The sequence below is a fragment of the Ostrea edulis genome, chromosome 9 (genome assembly GCF_947568905.1).
Source record: "Ostrea edulis chromosome 9, xbOstEdul1.1, whole genome shotgun sequence".
Taxonomy (NCBI): Eukaryota; Metazoa; Mollusca; class Bivalvia; order Ostreida; family Ostreidae; genus Ostrea; species Ostrea edulis.
In genome coordinates this window covers 42777771-42799489 of record NC_079172.1, presented here as the reverse complement: position 1 = coordinate 42799489, position 21719 = coordinate 42777771, and the positions used below count along the sequence as shown (strand labels likewise).

Sequence of the window (21719 nt, the reverse complement as noted above, 5' to 3'; positions counted from 1 at the left end):
TTGGGACTCATTTGTTTTTTCTTTTTTTTTTTAACTCCGAGTGCATCAACAAATCGGACGGAAGACCTACTCGTTGCTCGCAACGAGATCGTGTCTAGTTATTATTATTATTATTCTTTTTCTCCGGTACTTTTTTGTCCGGTAGTGTTCTCAGAAACTACAAAAGGGATCGATATGAAACTTTCCAGGATCATAGTATAGCGTTTGTAGATGTGCATAGTGATAGTCATTTTGTTTGCACGTGCATGCACGCGCGCGTACGTGCATTCCAATTTTGGTACAAAAAATGGAAAATCAGAATATTGAAGGAAGCGATATAAAACCTAAATAGGATGATAGTATATGATTTGTACATATGAAAAATAATATTTATTTTGTCAGCACGCGCACGCATGCGCGTGCACGCGCATTACAAAATTTGTACGCTAACTTTGGAATCAGTCTAACTTTTTTGTTGTTCATTGAAATGGCTTGAAATTCATATCATAGGTAGATATTGAGACTCTTAACTGATTTGCATGGTCAAAATTACCAATTTGCACGTGCATGCACGTGCGCTTCATTTTGATTGGATAATACTAAAACGTTTGTAACTATCTTGTTTATGAAGTGAATGAGATGATATTCACAGCATATGTAGACAATATGTGTATCTATATATTGGTGTAAGAAAAAAATGCCAACGCACACGCGCATGCGCGTGCAACGTTTTTAAATTTTCAATTTTTAAAGGACGATAACGTTTTTGTTTTTCATCAAATTCTATTGATATTAATGGTTTAGATGTGTCTTGTTACTCCTTACAAATTGTTGTGGTTAGAATTACTGCTCAGCACGTGCATGCACGTGTGCTGAATTCTGATTGGACGATTTTAAAATCGCTATAACTTCCTTGTATTTGGTGGAAACGTTATGAAATTCACACTGTGGGTATATGATACACATGCCTGTTGAACGACATCAACAAAAATTCGGAATCATACACGCGTGCACGTGTATGCGCATGCAACGCTTTCTTTCATTTTTTTGGGTACTGAAATGACCATATTGAACGTACTACATGTAATTAAAGGCTAAAATAAAATGATTTTTTCCTATAGATTCACAAGGACATCACTTTTTAATTGGGGGAGGTTTGGGGAACATATGTAACGGTCCCCGTTACAATTAGAACTAGTTCTTCATGTTCTTATCCCTTTTCTTTATTTCGGTGTAGGATACATAAGGATGTTTTGATAAACGTTGCTTTTTCTGCATTCGTTTGGATCGCCGTTTCGTTCAACTTTAAAACAATGCGTTCATGTAAATTTCTCTCAATAACTCGTTCCGGTTCGTTTAAGTTCTCTAATTACACAATACACAACACAATAAAAAAAAATCCCACCCAAAAAACAACAAAACTATAGACACAAAACGCACACGATACCCAACACTTACACACTTCTCACCAACGATAAACATGCAAGGAGAACAAGTTAAGCGCAATCCACATAAAAAAATATATAATGATGCACGAAGATTTCATTTATAACGCTAAATGATGGCACTAAAATCACGTGCGCATCAAGGGATTTTAAAATATTCAGAGGTAAATGCCGTGCACGAGTCGGCCGATAGATTGGTGTATGTATGGACGAGAGTTACGAACACCCAAGCTGCATGTCCAAACAACGAACAATTTTTTTAATTGAACACCTTTAGTCACCTATGTCCAAGCAGTTACCCAAGCGGTTGTAACATTGTAACGATAAATCTTGTCTTTCTTGTTTGGTACTAAAGCTGTCCGTGAATAGAGTTTTAATAGCGAAGGTAATCACACTATGCTGAACACGCAGGTGGTTGAGAAATTATTTCTTTGATTATCAAAATATGAAAAATGAAGTAAATTTCATAGAGTACAATTTCTAAATAAACATTATTTAATTGTTTATCACTGGCTTCTATACGGGGTATTCACCTGTATTGATGTCGCTAGATCTATCGAAGCGTGATCAGTCAAGCGTCTCTAATCCCCAAACAGACCAGGAAATTTACGTGGTGACTGCCTCAGGCAGTCAAGGTGTGAATGGCTTATTATTTTGAGAATCATTATTGAATAATTAGGGGTTTATTACGTTTTTGTCGGAATTTTTACAACGTAATACCGAGTCCCGGCATTTTAGGACAACGTAATAACGAGGTCTATTTTATATAGGTTTGTTAAGAAATGGTTTTGTGCTTTGAAATTCCAACGTAATATGCGGACTAACGTAATAAAGGGGGAACGTAATAACGGGGTTCCACTGTATCACAAAGTCTGGTTATAACAAACTGTTTTTCGCTAGCACTGGAGGTTTGCTATAGCCACGTTTTACTGTATATGATCAAAACAGTAAAATCATGTCCATTTCATTATTTTCATCAATAATATTACATGTACAATATAAAGAATATTCTGCAAATCTGGCTGAAAATTGGGTGTAGGAAGCAGATGTAAATTACCACATGTACAAACATACATTTGAGCAGAAGACAGTAAAATTTTGTCTCCGGTTGACATGGACTGAAGAGATTCATTTAGTATGGCTTACCTGTAATAAGATGGACGATAAATTGTGATTTGACAAACGTACCAGAGAGTAGCAGTTATCGCAGGAGAGGATGATGACATCTAGGGGGGACGTGTGGTTAGCTACGCAGATTCCATTCTTTACCATGTTCTCTCTGAAAATTTAGTTCAATGTCATCAAAAGCAAGTAACAGACACAGAATACATCATCAACAACAAAATATCATAGCATTAATTCCCTTTGCCATGTTCACCATTATGGATTCCAATAAGATTTCAATTCCGACATTTAAAAATTGAATACAAGTTGGATATTTATATCAAAACAAATCAATAGTTACATACAGTATCCAAATCATATTTCAATGACGACCAAAATCTTCAAAACTGATGTTTTAATCAATAATTCATTTTAATAACTTATTGCGCCCTAATCAGGGATGTACCTGGTATGCTTAATTATAAATTTGCCGAACGTAACTTGTCCTGATTATTAGGCGGTACACCTGTACAGTAGTAGTATCTTTAAAAGGTCACAGGTGTGAAAAACAAACTCGTCAAATCATGGACGCTAAGTTGTAAGAGGTGTAATTGGCTAGCAGGATTTATAAATTGATACTTAAAGGCCGAGGTTTTGAACCGATCGGTTTTCCTCAGGTAAGTTAAGTGCGGGGTGGAGCTAATTTTAGGCAGACGAAACTATGTTATATGCAGATACATTATTGGCAATAAAGTTTTCTAGGAATTTATATACAAAAATTACAGTGGATTAGAAATCACTACTTGATAAAAGAAACTACTTTATAACCGAATACATCACAGGTAGAAATTACGGTTAACATGAATAAAAAGTTGAGCTGTGATCTATTTCTCTGACGCAATAAAAGATTTCATAAATTCAATCTAGACCCTCCCCCCCCCACCCCCACCCCCCGAGTTTCTGTCCCTATGTCTTTTACCTGCCATGATATGTGACGACCGCAGAACAGGCTCTACACAGGATTCTGTGACAGACTAATGATGCATACTTATTTAATCTTCTTCTTAGTCTGAAAAATAAATACACAGTATAACTCCCTGACACGACGACGTAATCAATACATTCTGCATCGACATTTATAAATAATAAGTATACTCTGTTAATGAAGTTTGTACGTAAGGTAAATACCATATACTTTCTGTACTTTTTAAATAAGAAGATTTAACATTATTACAAGTATGATGGTTATTACAAACATGTTTACAATGAGTCTCTGTTGTCTATAGTGATGTGATTTCTATTTAATGTGGACAATAAAGTATAGGAAATCTACACCTATTCTAACAGAACTAATACCCTTGCAGGACTCATCCAATCTGGGGAATATATACAGCATATCTGAATGCCATGTTCATACTTCTACAATTCTTGCAATACAAAGGTGTGGACCTGACAATAATTCTAATTCCTTGCCTTTACATATCAATAACTGAGAGTTGAAGCATTAACTGGAAGTGAAATGTCATTTGAATTTAACTAACTTTTGAGCACTTGAGCCCATGCAGACTTATGATTTTAATTTCTGTGACATTGAAGAGTTCTAAACTTGGTGAAAAAGATAAAAAAAAATTACAGGTGAAACTTGTCTATGTCACCGAAATGGTATACATGTAGCAAACATCACGATTAGTTTGCAAATCATTCACAGAATTCTACTCACGCTATATCAGGAAGCATGCCTATAACAGCTGTACTTAACAGTAACCAACTTAGGCCCATTCCTAACAGTATCAACCTGAAAGAAATCATAAACATCAAACATAAGGGAAATAAACAATGACACTCTGTAGTCAAACAATTTTTCACTTCAGAGACTGATACCGGTACCGGAATGACACGGAGAGTGTTACATTATGTAACTCTGATGATTTTTTTTTACAGGCATTTCACTATTTGTAACTGAAGGAAGACTGTTATTCTAATTAAGACATACATTTTTCTAAACAAATTATATACTTGAAATACTATAAACCAGTTTTAATTCAGGTTTGAAAATTTTTCATAAAGTTCATGAGAACCTCATCATCGCCTTCCCATGGGGATCTGGGTTAGGGCTGTTCCAGAAATGATCAAATGGGGGGGTCGGGCGGCAAATGATATTTTTTTGTGTGGGTGGTCGTATTTTTTCATATTTTAATTGGTCCGTGGTTGGACTGTTAAAAAAATATTTATTATGGGTAGTGGGTAGTTTCTATTGTTTTATTTTGTGCCACGTGGGTGTTGAGTTTTCAGAATATTTTTATTGTCGCTCTTGTCGTGTTGGTTACAAAACGTCGGAGGGAAAATTGAAAACGTGCTTTCGAAATGCTGCTTTCGAAATCGAAAGTAACATAGAACTATTCGAGTTGTCGCTCTTTGCAGCGCATAACTTTCCATTACAGCACTCTTCAAATTAGAGGCGCGTTTAGTAGGGTCCCTTTGGATGTGATGGCGGCGAACTCTGTTCTGTAGATTATTACAGTTTACAGTGCATCGATTTTGGGAATATTTTGAAACCAATAGGTATTCCGTTTTCTAATAAAAATAGGCAAACCTTAGTTGATTTATACGAGGGTACCGATGCGTTATATTTATCAGTCGGTGTGATGGTGATATAGAGGCCTCCGGGCGCGGGCTCCAAGAAGACGAACGATTCGTGGAAAAATATATCCATACCCATTTCATGATAATAGCATCGTTTGGACTCCCAATCTTTCCAACACTCCCGCCATAGATGCCTTTGATTGTTGATGTGACATCGTTTCTTCAGAACTACTGTGATACAATGTCGCACAGGCATTACCGCGTCATTGACTAGAATGTTTGTCCCGAAAACCTCGCGAGATTTGTACCGTTTTCATTTTTACAAATATTTTTGTGGTGGGTCTGGTTAGTTTTTTTTTTTATTAGATGGGTCATTGTAAAATGAGTTTATTAATTTGATGGGTCATGGGGTAATTTTTTTTTTTTTTTATGGGTGCTTGGTATATACAAAAGGTGCCTCCCGACCCCCCCCATGTATTTATTTCTGGAATAGCCCTTAGAATAAGTCCTCAGTACCCCTTGCTTGTTGTAAAAGGTGACTAAATGGGGCGGTCCTTCGGATGAGACCACAAAAACTGAAGTCCCGTGTCACAGCAGGTGTGGCACGATAAAGATCCCTCCCTGCTCAAAGGCCATAAGCTCAGAGCATAGGCCTAAATCTTGCAGCCCTTAACCGGCAGGGGTGACGTCTCCATATGAGTGAAATATTCTTGAGAGGGACATTAAACAAGCTGGACAACAAATTGTCTGCTTCATACATTTACAGACTGACTAGTTATAAGCTGGACAACATATTTTCTGCTATCATATATTTATGGACTGATCAGTTATAAGCTGGACAACATATTGTCTGCTATCATACATTTACCGACTGACCAGCCCACATGCAAAAAGCAATATGGGTCTGTTGATAGAAGGGGACATAATTACCACAGATGCATGATCGTACTAACCTAAACGGTAGAAAGAGGTATCTAAATAAACATCCCAACCACCATAAAACCGTCAGGCGAACACTGAAAAGACAAAAAAAACGTATATAAACACTGATACAATACAAATTGTCTGTACACTACAGTACACAGCTTTGAATTTCCCTCTGTCTACTTTTGGTTTTCCAAAACAAATTTTGTATTCACTCTTCTTAAATTCATGGTTTATAATTCCACATTACATGTGGGTAAAGGCTAGCAGCAATAATGCAGCCCTCTCGGAGTCTCCAACTTTCTTTGGAGAGAATATCAGAATTAAAAAATCAAAGAAGGCTTCATTATTGCACCTCGTAAAGGCTTACTCGGCAGTAAATTCAAGGTTTTTACTTTCATAGCAGGTAAAGGCTGTGGTTAAGTTACTTTCACAGTAGTTTTAATTTTTCAAAGATTTTTCTCTTCAAAAGACTAGATGAGTAGAAGGTCAGATCAGTAGCAAAAGTACAGCCGTGTATACACTTGCTATGGTTACATGGACATCAATGTCAAGTTGGTCTTCATGTAGAGTATTTCAGTTTTGATCTCATCATAATTTAACGTCATTTGTTAAATGCAATTTCATGGATTCATTTGACTCTATCAACATTTTTCATATCACACATAAGCTGGATTTACCTTAGTCTGGCAATCTAACTTAGATTGAATCAAATCTTCCGTTACCTTATAAATTGGTGGCCATGCGTAGTTCTGGTTAGAAAATTCCATGTGCGTAATTCTGAACAAAGAAAATAAAATCATAAATTCTTTTATATGTTTTTTGTGTATTATAACTGTCACTATAAATGATATTTGATGGAACTCTAATTGATTGTGTAATTTAATTGAATTCTGGCACATCAATTCTCTCTGACTAAGTGAGCTTGATGTCATTTTTTGCATTCAAATTCAATACGATGTATGTGTCACATTATGTGAACCAGCTCTCTTAAATTATTACTGAGTTTGTGAAATCTTAAACCTGTATATGAACACTTCACTGTAAAACTACTGGTAAATTCTTTTTGAAAATAAAGTTGTTTTAGTTTTGGGTTTGAGATTATCTTAAAAGACATACTGTCAACTACAGTATCTCAGACACCGATATCTCGAATACCATGAATATATCAAAGTGATTCGTAAGTCCCAACCACTTATTCTTTAAAAGTATTTATCTTTGATATTTTGAATCTTTGGATATCTCTGCATTTTTTCTTGGTCCCATTGGGGTCGAGATATCAAGGTTTGAGTGTATAACTTACCTTCAGCTGAGAAACACTTAGTGACTTCATCTTCAATAATAGCCTACAACAGGAAAATAATAAACTTCATAGGAATCAAAACAACTGACAAGATTACTCAGATTGTGAGTAATATAAAAAAAATTGAAGTCAAATCCCGGCCATTATAAATATCTTTCAATCTAGATGAGTTAATATAACATGATCCCCCCCCCCCCCCCCCCGTTAATTAAAACATATATAGCCATTATAAAATAATCAGGTTATTGGACAAACAACTATACATTAAAAATCAGCCCAGTATTTGCAACCATAGCGAAAATACTGTCTGGGAAATGTTAACTCCATGAAATTTTCAAAATACAAGGGCCATAACTCTTCTAAAAGTATAATGTGTAATTCATCAGTATACAAGTACTGTGACAAACTTCACATTATTTCGTTATCAGCCAGCATAGTGAAAAGAAGACATCTGAAAACCTAGGACAGGGGAAGGCACTACCTTTGCAACCATGACAGAATAATTTGGAATACTAACTTAACAAAATTTTCAAAGTTCAGGGGTCATAACTACTGAAAGCAAGCCAATCAGAGTGAAACAGACTAAAGCAAAATCAAATCATAGTTCAGAAAATCAGTATATGCACCCAGGGGTGCATGAGCCGAGTTGCATGGGATACATTGTAAAGCCAGGAATGATGTGGCATATTTATAATTGTGAAGAACTAATTTCAGTTTTAAACTTTTCGAGTTACTGTCCAGAAACCATATTTGTCTGAAATTTTCAATCTATATTCGGTCACTGTGACTTTGACCTTTGTTCTCCAAAATCAATAGGGGCCTTGCTTTGCTGGTATCCAACAATATATACAAGTTTCATTTGATTTAAATTAAAAAATTTCGAGTTATCCTCCGAAAACCAAATTTTTTTGGAATTTTAAATCTATTTTCGGTCACTGTGACCTTGACCTTTGACCTATTTTCTCCAAAATCAATAGGGGTCTTCCTTACCTGGTCCATAACAATATCTTTAAGTATCATTTGATTCAGATTTAAACTTTCGGAGTTATCATCCGGAAACCAAATTTTTCTGAAATTTTCAATCTATATTTGGTCACTGTGACCTTGACCTTTGTTCTCCAAAATCAATAGGGGTCTTCCTTACCTGGTACCCAACAATATATCAAAGTTTCATTTGATTTAGATTTAAACTTTTGGAGTTATCATCCGGAAACCAAATTTTTCTGAAATTTTCATTCTATTTTCGGTCACTATGACCTTGACCTTTGTTCTCCAAAATCAATAGGGGTCTTCCTTACCTGGTACACAACAATATATCAAAGTTTCATTTGATTAGATTGTAAACTTTTTGAGTTATCATCCGGAAACCAATTGTTGACGCCCGCCCGCCCGCATCACCAAACCAATAGCCGAGTTCAACTTCGTTGCAACTTGGCTAAAAACTACAGCTATGGCTGAATGACTAACGGAGAGAGGCAGTACTACATGCACCAGCCATTTAATGACAGGGGCATCAAAAACTTCACTATACATTAGGGCTGAAGCGATTCACTGAAATATCGATACTGTTCAATATAAACGCTCAATTCAATATTCGATTCATTGCCTCGATTTTCGGTTCGATACGTTTATTACAAACGGGTTCAGTAAAATACATCAGTCTCGGCCAGTACATATTATTTCTACCTGCATGAGGGACAAAATAGCGTCAAATAATGTTCAAACTGTTGTTTGCCTTGAGGTTGACGAAAATAACAATAAACTATATCAGTTTAAACTACAGCGAACAGGCATCTCACTGTTTGGCATAAGTATTGCAATATATGTATCGTATCGTGAAGGGAGTGTATCGTTTCAGCCCTACTATACAGTAAATTCACAATTAACTCTTTTCATAGGATGAGTGTAAAAAGTTGTACCTCAACCCCACATTTTGCAAAGTACATGATATCAGACACATGGAATTCCTTCTTCAGGTTAGTAAGGTCGTAATCCGGCCGGTTAGATGGAATGCGTATACCCTGGTAGGCGTCTATTGCTATGTCTCGCTGTATCAAAAGCTCTCCTACAAAATAAATTCAAATGTTAGCAGAGAGAAAGATTGATTGATTGATGTTTTCCGCCACACTCAACAATTTTTCAGTTATCTGGTGGTACCCAGTTTTTATTGGTGGAAGAGAGAACCCAGATTTGTACAATATACCTGGGAAGAGATCACCGACCTTCCGAAAGTAAACTGGGAAACTTTCTCACTTATCGGTGCGAGCAGGATTCGAACCTGCACCGACAGAGGTGAGAGGCCGTGTGATATTGAGCGCGATGATCTAACCACTTGGCCATGGAGGCCCGCAGAGAGAAAGAAAAAAAAAATTACATAATTTGTATTGATTCAAACAAAATATCTTACATTTTATATCCCGATAAGTCACAAATCATCACTTATTGAAAAACCTATCAGGCCTGGATTTCTCGAAAGGAACTTAAGTCGAAACGTGGACAAATTTACCTCAGTAAAATTGTGATGCGTGGATGCGCTGAATACAACTAGCTGGGAAGAGGTTAAGTCTGAGATTTTACTCAAAATTTGGCTGTTTAAACAAGAGGTACTGTGAGCAATGCTCACTAAGAATACCCCCCGCTTACCCCAATCTCCCAAAGGGTGTTGGTAATAGGTATAAACTACCTCTTTTCTGAGTGTAAAAAACAAATGGCATGACAAACCGAACCATATTGCTACTTCGATGTCCAGTGCACGTGACCTTTGACCTTTTGACCCCAAAATCGATAGGGAACATCTTCATCCCATGGGTAGTCCATATGTATGATATGGTGACTGTAGGTGGAAAGGATAACGCTTTAGAGCCCGGAAACCATATTGCTACTTCGATGTCCAGTGCGCTTGACCTTTGGACCCCAAAATCGATAGGGAACATCTTCATCCCATGGGTAGTCCATATGTATGATATGGTGACTGTAGGTGGAAAGGATAACGCTTTAGAGCCCGGAAACCATATTGCTACTTTGATGTCCAGTGCGCATGACCTTTGACCTTTTGACCCCAAAATCAATAGGGAACATCTTCATCCCATGGGTAGTCCATATGTATGATATGGTGACTGCAGGTGGAAAGGATAATGCTTTAGAGCCCGGAAACCATATTGCTACTTCGATGTCCAGTGCACTTGACTTTTGACCTTTTGACCCCAAAATCAATAGGGAACATCTTCATCCCATGGGTAGTCCATATGTATGATATGGTGACTGTAGGTGGAAAGGATAACGCTTTAGAGCCCAGAAACCATATTGCTTCTTCGATGTCCAGTGCGCTTGACCTTTGACCTTTTGACCCCAAAATCGATAGGGAACATCTTCATCCCATGGGTAGTTCATATGTATGATATGGTGACGGTAGGTGGAAAGGATAATGCTTTAGAGTCCGGAAACCATTGTGTCTACAGACGGACGGACGGACAGACAGACGGACAACCCGATTCCAGTATACCCCCCCCCCCCCCCACAACTTGTTGCAGGGGGTATAATAAAAGAAAACTACAACTTAAAGTTTGAGATTTTTTCGAGAAATCCAAGCCGGGACCTGAGCTACCCCTCAACAATAATATACTGTCTTCATTTCAAAGGGAACTGAAACTTGTGTTGATTGTAAATCAAAATTTCAAAGGTTATTAATTGTATAGTCATATCAACACTACCTCATCAATATTTTCAATCCACGTATATACAAATACATGTGAAACATTAAATCTCCATTGTGGCCTTGTGGAAACTTTCGAAAAGGAGATTTTTAATCATAATGCATGGGAATAAACATTTTTACAGAACCTTTGTATGTCTATCAATAACTGAAGTGCTACTCTGACCTCTGAGACAATGATTTAAACATTGTTTTTACTGCTTCAGTGCCTGTTTCTTATGAATTGAATACGACATATTGTATATTACTATTTATCATACACTTGGTAATGATTATGCACTGCACGATATGACATCACAATTGTTGATATCAACGACCAGTCTGAAAACCCACATCATATATCAGACTGGTGTGCAAAAATACATATCAACCTAGAAATTATCAGTACAAAAGTATTTACTGGTAACAATCAATATATCAAAGTTTTTACCACGGTAAATCAATGTGTCAAGGTTTTTTACTGTAGTAAACCACTGAAGAGTTCCGATATACTATTTCATGACAGTTTGTAATAAGATTGGAAATACAAAACTTACTGATTGACAATTACTTTGTACAAAGCATTTAAGCATAAAAATTAAAAGGAATAAAAAGATTGATTGATTGATTGTATATTGTTTAACGTCCCTCTCGAGAATATTTCACTCATATGGAGATGTCACCATTGCCAGTGAAGGGCTGCAAAATTTAGGCATATGCTCGGCGCTTATGGCCTTTGAGCAGGGAGGAATCTTTATCGTGACACGGGACCTTGGTTTTTGTGGTCTCATCCAAAGGACCGCCCCATTTAGTCGCCTCTTACGACAAGCAAGGGGTACTGAGGACCTAGCTATTCTAACCTGGATCCCCACTGGAATGAAATAAAAAGAAATTTGAAGGCATCTTAAACTATCGGAACTCTTCAGTGTTGTGAAGGTAAATATGAAATGGTGGTTGTTTGCAAAGGCTTCGAAATAGCCAACTTTATTTACTGTGGGATTTACAGCATGTAATGGTAAGAAATGCATGTTTCATTGTGATAGGAAGTTAATAGGAGGTCTAAGGCAAAAATGAGAAATTCAGTTTAACCTATAGATTTTAATCACAATAAGCATCTGAAGTTCAGGTAAGATTTCCCGAATCACTTTGTGTGACACTGGTCTGAGATTCAGAAGAGGTGTCAGTCCAAATATCCAGCTTCGACAAATCTCACTGAGATTAAAAAACAGTAAGTTAACATCAAGTCTTGAAGAACAACTGACAGTTGATGATGGATAAACTTTTTACAATAAAATCCTCGTAACAACTTACTTCATGACAGCTTTAAGGAGCATACTACACCAGAGAAATTTGATATCATGGATAAAATGTGGAGGATATGTACAACAATATTTTGAAATTGAATACTCAAATTTACTTTATTTAGTCAAAAAATGCAGTTTTAGTAGAAATCAATCCAAAAAAAATTAAACCCCTGCTGGACTCGAACACGCGACTTACAGTTCAGCATGCAGTCAACGTGCTAACCTACTGAGCTACTCAACTAGGCAATAATTTCATAATTGAATAGACCAAATATTGCTGATATCTATATATATTCATCCATGTTTTAAAAGGAAGTCAGCCATTAATATGACGATGTAGAGTACCTCCTTAAAGGCTTAGGTGAGCTAATAATTGGCATGCATATCGTTCATGCAAATACATGCATACAGGTATGAACATTGCCCGATTTGGTAGTCCCGACACCTGCATGTATACACGTGTAATTCAGCAGCACACGTGATCACGCCCACTATATCGTAATATTGTACCCTCTTTATCATTCACCTATCGTTCAATCACCCGTGTGAAGATGTTTGATTAAAGTACAGGTAAAACAAAGTCCCTTACATGATACTGGTACAACTATCAATCACGAAACAGACACCTGTCAGAGGGAAGCTTAGAAGATAAGATAGTACTGGGATAAAAACCTATAATTAACATTAGTATGATCATATGAACCACATTACAGGTACTGCCACATGTAACTTTCTACAAAGCTGGTTCAGGAAATGTACAAGTTTAGGAATCTAATACATGTTGAATTTGCACTGATAGTGAATTTTACTGACAAATTATACATTCAATAAAATGAGCACAAATTCTTACACCTCTTGGGAGAGGACCATTTGAGTTGCATCCATATAAAGGATTTATAGAAAGCAAAGTACAACTCCAGGGTGGGTTTCTCCCCCACCCACCCCACATATAGCTCAAATGTTTCAAGCAGTCCACGGTTATGACATCTAGGACTGAAGTATTAAATATGTCACACTCTGTAAAGTGTGCAAAGTAAAGGAAATGAAAGCGTCACAAACACATCAAAACATATTAACAGTATCATGAACTTGATACACATGTATATCTACATTTATGAAGAGATCTGAAAAGTTTGACAATTCCCTGAAATACCTAATAAGTAAAATCTAAGTTTGTGCTACCTGCATATATTATAAATACAAAGTTAGCATGATTTCGATTGAACAGGTTGATCTTTCAAATTTCAGAGGCTGGAAGTTTGAAATAGACCTTGTATATATTGCTAAATCATACATGAATATGTACTCACCTTCGTTTTCAGTCGTTTCTCTGTCAGACTTGTCGGAGCCATCATCATCGTGGTCATGATTTTCTGATGCTTTCTCTTCTCTAGGGTGTCTCTTTTTTTCATATCTTTCTATCTTAGTCTTCCCAAACTGAAAAATTGTAGAAAAAATTTAATAAATCAGTATGTTCAGAATAAAAACAAATTGCAAAACATGTTCTAATGCACATTCATGGTATACAATATTATATTAAATTTGATGTTACAGTGGTAGATCTAGAGGGAGGGGGGGGGGGGTGGTTCCAGATTGAAACCCCCCTCCCCCTTTCATCAAAACATTTTGCTAAAAAAAAGTTAAAATAATTGCATTTAGAAGATGCCCCCTCCCTATAAACCAAATTTAATGGTAGAACACCCCCATCCCCTTAAAAGATTGCTGGATATACTCCATGTTAAATGTATTAAATTTCCATTCAATTTTTAGTCACTCACATCATCCAATCTTCAAAATTTGCCACTGCATGGCCCAAAGACCAAGTCTGGTAAAATTCGGACTTGAGAGTTGTAAAACCATTACATATATCGTGAGACCTGTGTTTTTCATCAATATTGTTGACTTTCTAATAAAATCATATTACATGTACTATATACTGTAATGGAGCACTTAATGTCGAATCACAGATAGTATTAAATCAGAATCAATTGTATAAATAGTGTTTCCATCACACTTAAACTATTAAGTTTAAATTGACTACAATCCTACAAGTGGTTTAAGGAGGTATGTACTACAACTACTATAATGGCTGCACGACTTCCTTTTAAAACAATAGGATAGAAACATTTATATCAGCAATATTTGTCTATTCCTTTTCGATTTCAATGCCTGAATTGCGTGTACAGAGGCCCAATGCCAAGTACTTAAAAAGTTTTTCTTTCATCATGCGAGATATAGAACTGGCCGTATAACAATATTTTATGCCGGTCTTCAATATTCTTTTTAGATAAAAAAGTTTCAAAATGTATTATACAATTAATGCACACACATGTATTATGAAATTTTAACAAATTTATGCAATATAAACTATTTTGAGGAATACCAATCAATTTGCAAACTTAAAGTATAGTTCCAACTTCATGTGACATTTTAAGACTTTCCAAAATCAATGATTTAATTATATTCATGCATGATATGAACATCATAAAATTTTGTCCAAGTCATTTCCAATAGTTACTGCAAAAAATCTTATTAAAATTTTAAAAGTCTTAGTTATATAATTATATGAATAATCAATTATATGTTTCAAAATATTGAACCCTGCAAGGGCAATAACTCTTTACTATGTCCATTAAGCATAAATTTCTTTATTTTTCACAGACAAATTTATATAGTTTTGTAAAGAAACAGTTTTATCAACTGTTATGAATACTATTATATATCATTATAACCAGTTTTTGTGAATTTTTTATAATATTAAAATAGTACTATCTTAGGCAAGTTGCAATTTTCTGACATTGATATATGATTCTGTTTAAGTATGTCTCGCTTTTTAAAAAGTGCAATGACCTGCATATCTAATTTGATGATTTACTAGTTTTAGCTCTCATAAATGGAAAGAAATACACTTTATACACTTTTATCAGATAATAATACGAGCATACAAATCAATTTTTATTTTAAGCCTGGAATTACCTTATAAAAATTAAATCAAAATAATGTGACTAAATTTATATATAATTATACTGAACAATTTTATCGATCTTTGAACATGAAAGCACATCAACCTGAAGTATCTTGCAAAATATTCACCTAAAGTTCAATCATATGTAGGAAAATCAATAGTGTCAAGAAATTATGAAGCACTTGCATTTAAAGATCTGATAGCCATTATTCTTCTGACTCCTGAAAGGTTATAATGGCAAGTGTTTTTCAATTATATATCAATCAGCTTAACAACCTGTAACTGTTTAACACCAGCATAAATATGTACCATACTCATGAAAGAAAGATCTTGTTTTAATTTTTTTTTTTTTTTTTTTTTTTTTTTTTTTTTATATAGTTTTACATAATTATATATACAGGGATTTATCTAGGTTGTTTTTACTGCCAGTAAAAGGTACCTTTCTCCTTTGGCAATGAAAGGATATTTCCCCCTCCACAGATAAAAAAATCCCCTTCATTTGTAGAAACTTTATAAAATTGTATGAGAATTTTCAACAAAATCATTTTTATATATATTCTAAGTCATTTTCTATAATTGTCAGACTTACAATATAGATTAAAATGAGTATAATCAATCAATTTATATTCCATGGATGTCCCCCACCACCATCCCCTGGAAGCTCATGACTGCATTCTCAAAAATTCCCATTAAATATAAAATGAGTACGTAGCATCTAAATGCTGGATAAGTTTACCCCTGATATACATAAGAAAAACAAGGAAATTATTATATGTGCTCTTTCATCATGCACCATTTATGTAGTTTATCCTTGTAAGAGGGAAGAAATATGTCAAGGATATTATGTAATAATATGCACCTACAATGGAAAATATACAAGCGTGACGATATCTATATTTCATATACACGTGACAACTGTTGGAGACAGCTACCCTGATACTTTAGTGACAAAGAACTAATTTCCTGTGCAGCATGTGGTGAAATGGGAACAAGAGAATTTTATTACCAATTTGCTATAAACTTTATGGGACTCTTGGATTCAAGTAATAATCATTACCTTGAACAAACAGGCATTTTATTCCTGTGACCCTGCAAAGGCTTGTTACACACACTGATCGTTAAAACTGAATATCTGTGTCAGACTTTACCACAATACACTGTAGTGACAGTGAAAACAGCTGGATTTGATTGGAACAGTATTTTATATATATGTAAAGAGAGAATAAATAGGAACAGGCATGGGCAGCATGCTGAGGCTCAATGCCTATATAAGCCCTCTCCATATTAAGTGCATAAGTTGTGATCTATACTACTGAGCATGTTGAGTGTAAAGCCAGTTAGGCAGTCACAGAATAATATAAATTCTGTACCAGTCAGACAATATGTTGACAGTGATACTGACTCTGAGCAAGGGCAGACCCAGTGGCAGATCCAGCACTGACACGCCCCCTTCATCTCTCACAAATATGATCCATACTTTATTGAAATATGTCCAAAAACACTCAAATATATGCAGTTGAACTTCAGTATCTCAAACACCAATATCTTGAACTCTATTGACATGTCAAAGTGATTCCGAAGTCCCAACCACTTATTCTTTAAGTATTTATCCTCGATATCTTGAATCCTTGGATATTTCGAAGTTTTTTCTTAGTCCCATTGAGTTCGAGATAACAAGGTTTGAAAGTATGTCCAAACACATAGATGTCTCTCATTTTGTCAAAACTCTATAGTTTCTGGGGACTTGGTTCCTGTCAAGGGCAAAAGGACTCATACAGCGAAAATAACCATGTATACAATATGTCTGTTTTGGGCAGATGGCAGATCATGTAACATATCAATGTAAATTCTGAGTACATCTATGGTGATATATTTCTGTCATCACTTATCAGATAATTATGTTGACTTGTCAAGTGAATGTATGTCGATTTGTCGTTTCATTATGTCGACTTGTCAGATATGATTATGATGACTAGTCAAAAAAATATTCCCATTCATATTTGCTTAATTATTATCTTTTAATTTCCATCTCAATATCTGCTCAAAGGCTGTAGGCGCCGAGAACATGCAGGCCTAAATTTTGCAGCCCTTCACCAGCAATGGTAAAGTCTTCATATGTATTGAGTGAAAAATTCTCCAGAGTGACGTTAAAACAATAAACAATCAATCTATAATCAATATCCAACAAGTCTACATCACGATCTGACAATTCGAAATAATCATTTGATAAAAAGATCATTATCTTGACTTATGTCAGAACATTTTGTTGACTTTATTATATTGTCAGATCTTTATGCCACATTTTCAGATCATTATATGATTATCAGATCATTTAATATTGTTAAGTGGATGGCACATTTTGTACATGTAATGAGTTAATCTCGGCTGTCAGAATGTTTGGATTGACACCTTCACCGAATCTCGGAGCAGTTCTTCATAATTCATGTCTGGAAATTTACTTTCAGCTTCGGACAGTTCTAGCAATTAATGTGCACTTAGGCGACACTGCTGTTCGCTTCAAATAAGTGATTTGTAGGGCTGTCACAGTTCCGAAATTTTCGGATCGGTTCTAAAATTTTTACTTCGGGTTCGGTTATTTCGGTTTGGGTCTATATAACTATTTTATAAATCTAATATACAGTTAAAATCGAAAACCTTGATTGTATTTTGTCACAATAATTACTCGGGTACGTGGACTGAGGTTTAGACTCGACATCCATGGTACTACACTGTAGAAACAGCATTGTCACTTCTACTTGTTTCCATCCAGGCTTTCAATGTTTTGTCATTGACGATGTTGATCCTGTAGCGTATTTTCAATGCGTCTAACATATCTTAAATATACTGTCATTATTTACAGTTTCTTCCACAATGCCATCATTTAACAATTGATCAAAATACTGCCACTTTTGAGGATTTTGACGACATTTCGTTTAAACGGATTTCTAATAATGATTCTATTATTAAAACTAAACCCAAACCGAAATATGGAAAAATGGAACCGAACCCGATCTACATGACCCGCGGTTTTCGGTTATTTCGGGTACCCGTTGCAGCCCTAGTGATTTGACTATCAAACTAACTAGATCTATCTAGTTTTTGTATTTTGTATTGCTTGCTGTCTAGGTATAAAAATCCCAAAATGAAAATAGGCACTATATTTTTCGTTCAAATGAAGACTTCCATGGACAATATTTTATCTCCTGGAATTGAAGAGTTCCTATAGTCTGTTTATCTAGTTACTGATACATTGTATCTCTACATACCTACTTGCATTTCGCTAATTTGAAAAACAAACTATAGGAACTCCTCAAGTTTGGGAGATAAAATATTGTGCCACAGATTAAGTCTTCATTTGAATGGGAAAATTAGTGATGGTTTATTTAATGGAATTTACATACTTACTAGACAGTAAGTAATACAGCATTGATAACTAGTGATACAGATTTGGTTTAATAGTCAACTAACTGATTTGAAGCGAACAGCAGTGTCATCTAAGTGCACATTAATTGCTAGAACTGGTCGAAGCTGAAAGAAAATTTCCAATCTGAATTATGAAGGACTGCTCCAAGATGCAGTAAAGGCTTCAGTCAAAATATTCAGCCGAGCTGAATCTCAATCAAGATTAATTTTGAGTTTGAAATCCTTTTTACAATTAATTCATAAACTTAAGTCATTTGACAAGTCTGACTAGTTGACATTATTATCTGACAAGTCAATATAATCATCTGACAAGTCAATATAAATCATCTGACAATATAATCATCTGACAAGTCAATATAATCATCTGACAAACAAATGATGGCAGAAATATGTCATGAATCATACATCATTTGGTTGAAATTAGTAAAAGTCTCGATCAGCTATAAAATAACTTGTTGTTAAATGAAATTGTGTGAAGTTGGAATCTGGTGTTTTATCCCTTTAATATTTAACTAGTACCAATAAATGGTACCATTCCCAAAGCCGAATACCCTCAATTTTTCACAATTTTGAGGTTAAGATAAGCCCAGTAACAAACTGCTAATACTTCTAAACCAAAAGCATCAGACAGTTGTACACCTGAACCACAAGGCTACCACAAGCATCAGACAGTTGTACGCCCAAACCACAGGGCTACTACAAGCATCAGACAGTTGTACGCCCAAACCACAGGGCTACTACAAGCATCAGACAGTTGTACACCCAAACCACAGGGCTACTACAAGCATCAGACAGTTGTACGCCCAAACCACAGGGCTACTACAAGCATCAGACAGTTGTACACCGGAACCACAAGCATCATAGTTGTACGCTCTAACCACATGGCTACCACAAGCATTAGACAGTTGTACGCCCAATCCAAAAGCATCAGATAGTTGTACGCCCAAACCACAAGCATCAGACAGTTGTATGCCTGAACCACAAGCATCAGACAGTTAAACTGTAACAGAGACTGGTTTATGCCTTGGCTGAGGATTGAACCTGGGATCTCTGGTACTACAGTCCAGTACTCTACTGATCATTGAAGCTACAGTGTTAATCCACTAACACGACAGTCCGGTACTCTACTGATTGAGCTAAAGGGTTAATCCACTAGTCAGAGTTAGCAGGAAGGCCATGTAACTGATACTACCACAATACAATACAGTCAGTTCTGTAGACAGCTCTGTGACAAGGTGCATATTGTGAGTTGCGATAAAAAGTTTAACGTTAAAGTCTATACAGTGTCAGCAAGCTGTACCATTCTTCCAGATGATAAGATTATGGTCATTATGATGGACCTTAATCCGCGATTCCTCTGACTCTCACCCCAGCTTTTATATTGAAACATGTGACATGCTCTGACTAGACTTCCCCGCACATGTCACAATATAAAAGTGGGGTAAAAGTCAGAGGAATCTCGGATTAGATAGACGTATGGACATTATGATCAGCACTCATTTTATAGACTACAAAAAATAATGTTTCATGCTGTGTACTGTACTTAACACATGAAACAAACCATTCCATAAAGACCTGTTAAAACGTGTGTACCATGAGACGTTCACGCAACATCCATGCAGCATGCATGTAAATGATGTTTCCCCAAATTACTTTAGTGTTTTAAATAGGCATTTCCCCCACCTGTCACATTCTCCACGCTAATTATTTTAATAATTCCACAAGTTCTTCACTACGTAATTTTAATTAATATCATACAGGCACGGCTCTCAAGAACTTGAAAAAGTGGGGTGAAGAAAAGGCCTAGAAAAAGTTCCGTGTAAGAAATTTACCTCAAAAATATGAATTAAAGTCCGTGTGTACAATTTTCTTATTCCAAGCGATTTTCCTACAGCTGCTAATATCACAGTCAGTCCAATTACGAGAAAAACAAAGCAACATAACAAAGTTAAAGTCACTTTTATCCACTCCGTGCATTCGCCGTCCATTTCGTCTGCATGAAGAAAATCCGAACTGCAAGAGCAGGTCGATTTAGGTCCAATACATTTCGGTCTTATTCACTGAAGAAGACATTTTGTATGGTGTCGTCCGTGTAGAACATTTCAAGTCTTTGTATCCATTCTGAATTAAAAGAATTGGTTCTTAAAGAAACTGGGAGTTATACACTGAAGTTTTAACCATCCTTAGTTAGCCTCACGATTCACTTCATTTTCAGATGCACCATAATCTGTGTCAATTAGACGCTCAGGTATGAGATTTAAAAATAAAAATCCTGGACAAAACGGAAATCAATCAAGGCCGTTTAGTTCATTGACAGGTGAAAGTTTGCAGAGTTGGCATTTTGTACTATATATGTGTCACAACTTGACAATTAAATTTCATAACTACCAGACGCGGTTCAAAAGGGGTGGGGACTAGAATACCCCCCCCCCTCATCCCGAGATAGGTCTAAATAAGACTTTCTTTTTAAATAAAAAAAAGTACCTTTTGGTTTCATCTGTGTTAAAATCCTACCATAGCTTAGAATATTATGATTAAGAGGTCCATGGGACTTTACAGTCGCCAGAGCATGCACATTTTCTGATTTTTAAGAAATCATTGGTTAACTGTATGCTTTTTATACTTCTTCATCTAATTCATACTTTGTACTAGTTATATGATAGATATATATTGGTTTAACTATCATGTACATTTGATTGATTGATTGATTGTATATTGTTTAAGGTATTTCCTCCCTCCTGTGACGTCATAAGATTTTGCAAAGTCAATGATTTAATAAGATTTATGCATGACAGGAACATAAATTTTGTTGGAGTCTTTTTCAATAGTTATTGTAAAAAATCTTGTTAACCATAAAATATTTTCAAAAGTCTAAGTTATATATGAATTATCAATTATATGTTTCAAAATAATGAATCCAAGGACAATAAGTAACTCTGTTTTCATTAAATTATTTATCAAGTCCATTATGCGATGGATTTCCTTTATTTTTCACAAT

General features: G+C 35.6%; 1 protein-coding gene across 3 annotated transcripts in view; it reads right to left on the bottom strand.

The window, feature by feature from the left end:
- The window catches only part of LOC125658331 (glycerol-3-phosphate acyltransferase 4-like), a 75284-nt gene that overhangs the window by 27846 nt on the left and 25719 nt on the right, over nt 1-21719 (bottom strand). The window contains exons 1-9 of one of the 3 annotated variants that reach the window (XM_048889561.2): nt 20554-20973; nt 13644-13770; nt 9258-9403; nt 7339-7381; nt 6761-6815; nt 6065-6127; nt 4249-4323; nt 3508-3597; nt 2613-2703 (exon numbers count right to left, since the gene is read on the bottom strand). In XM_048889561.2, coding sequence (XP_048745518.2) covers nt 2613-2703; nt 3508-3597; nt 4249-4323; nt 6065-6127; nt 6761-6815; nt 7339-7381; nt 9258-9403; nt 13644-13770; nt 20554-20709 — 846 coding nt within the window. In that variant the 5' untranslated portion in view covers nt 20710-20973. Of the gene's footprint in view, nt 1-2612; nt 2704-3507; nt 3598-4248; nt 4324-6064; nt 6128-6760; nt 6816-7338; nt 7382-9257; nt 9404-13643; nt 13771-20021; nt 20138-20553; nt 20974-21719 lie in introns of those variants that run through there. The other 2 variants (XM_048889563.2, XM_048889562.2) reach the window with 2 other exon arrangements.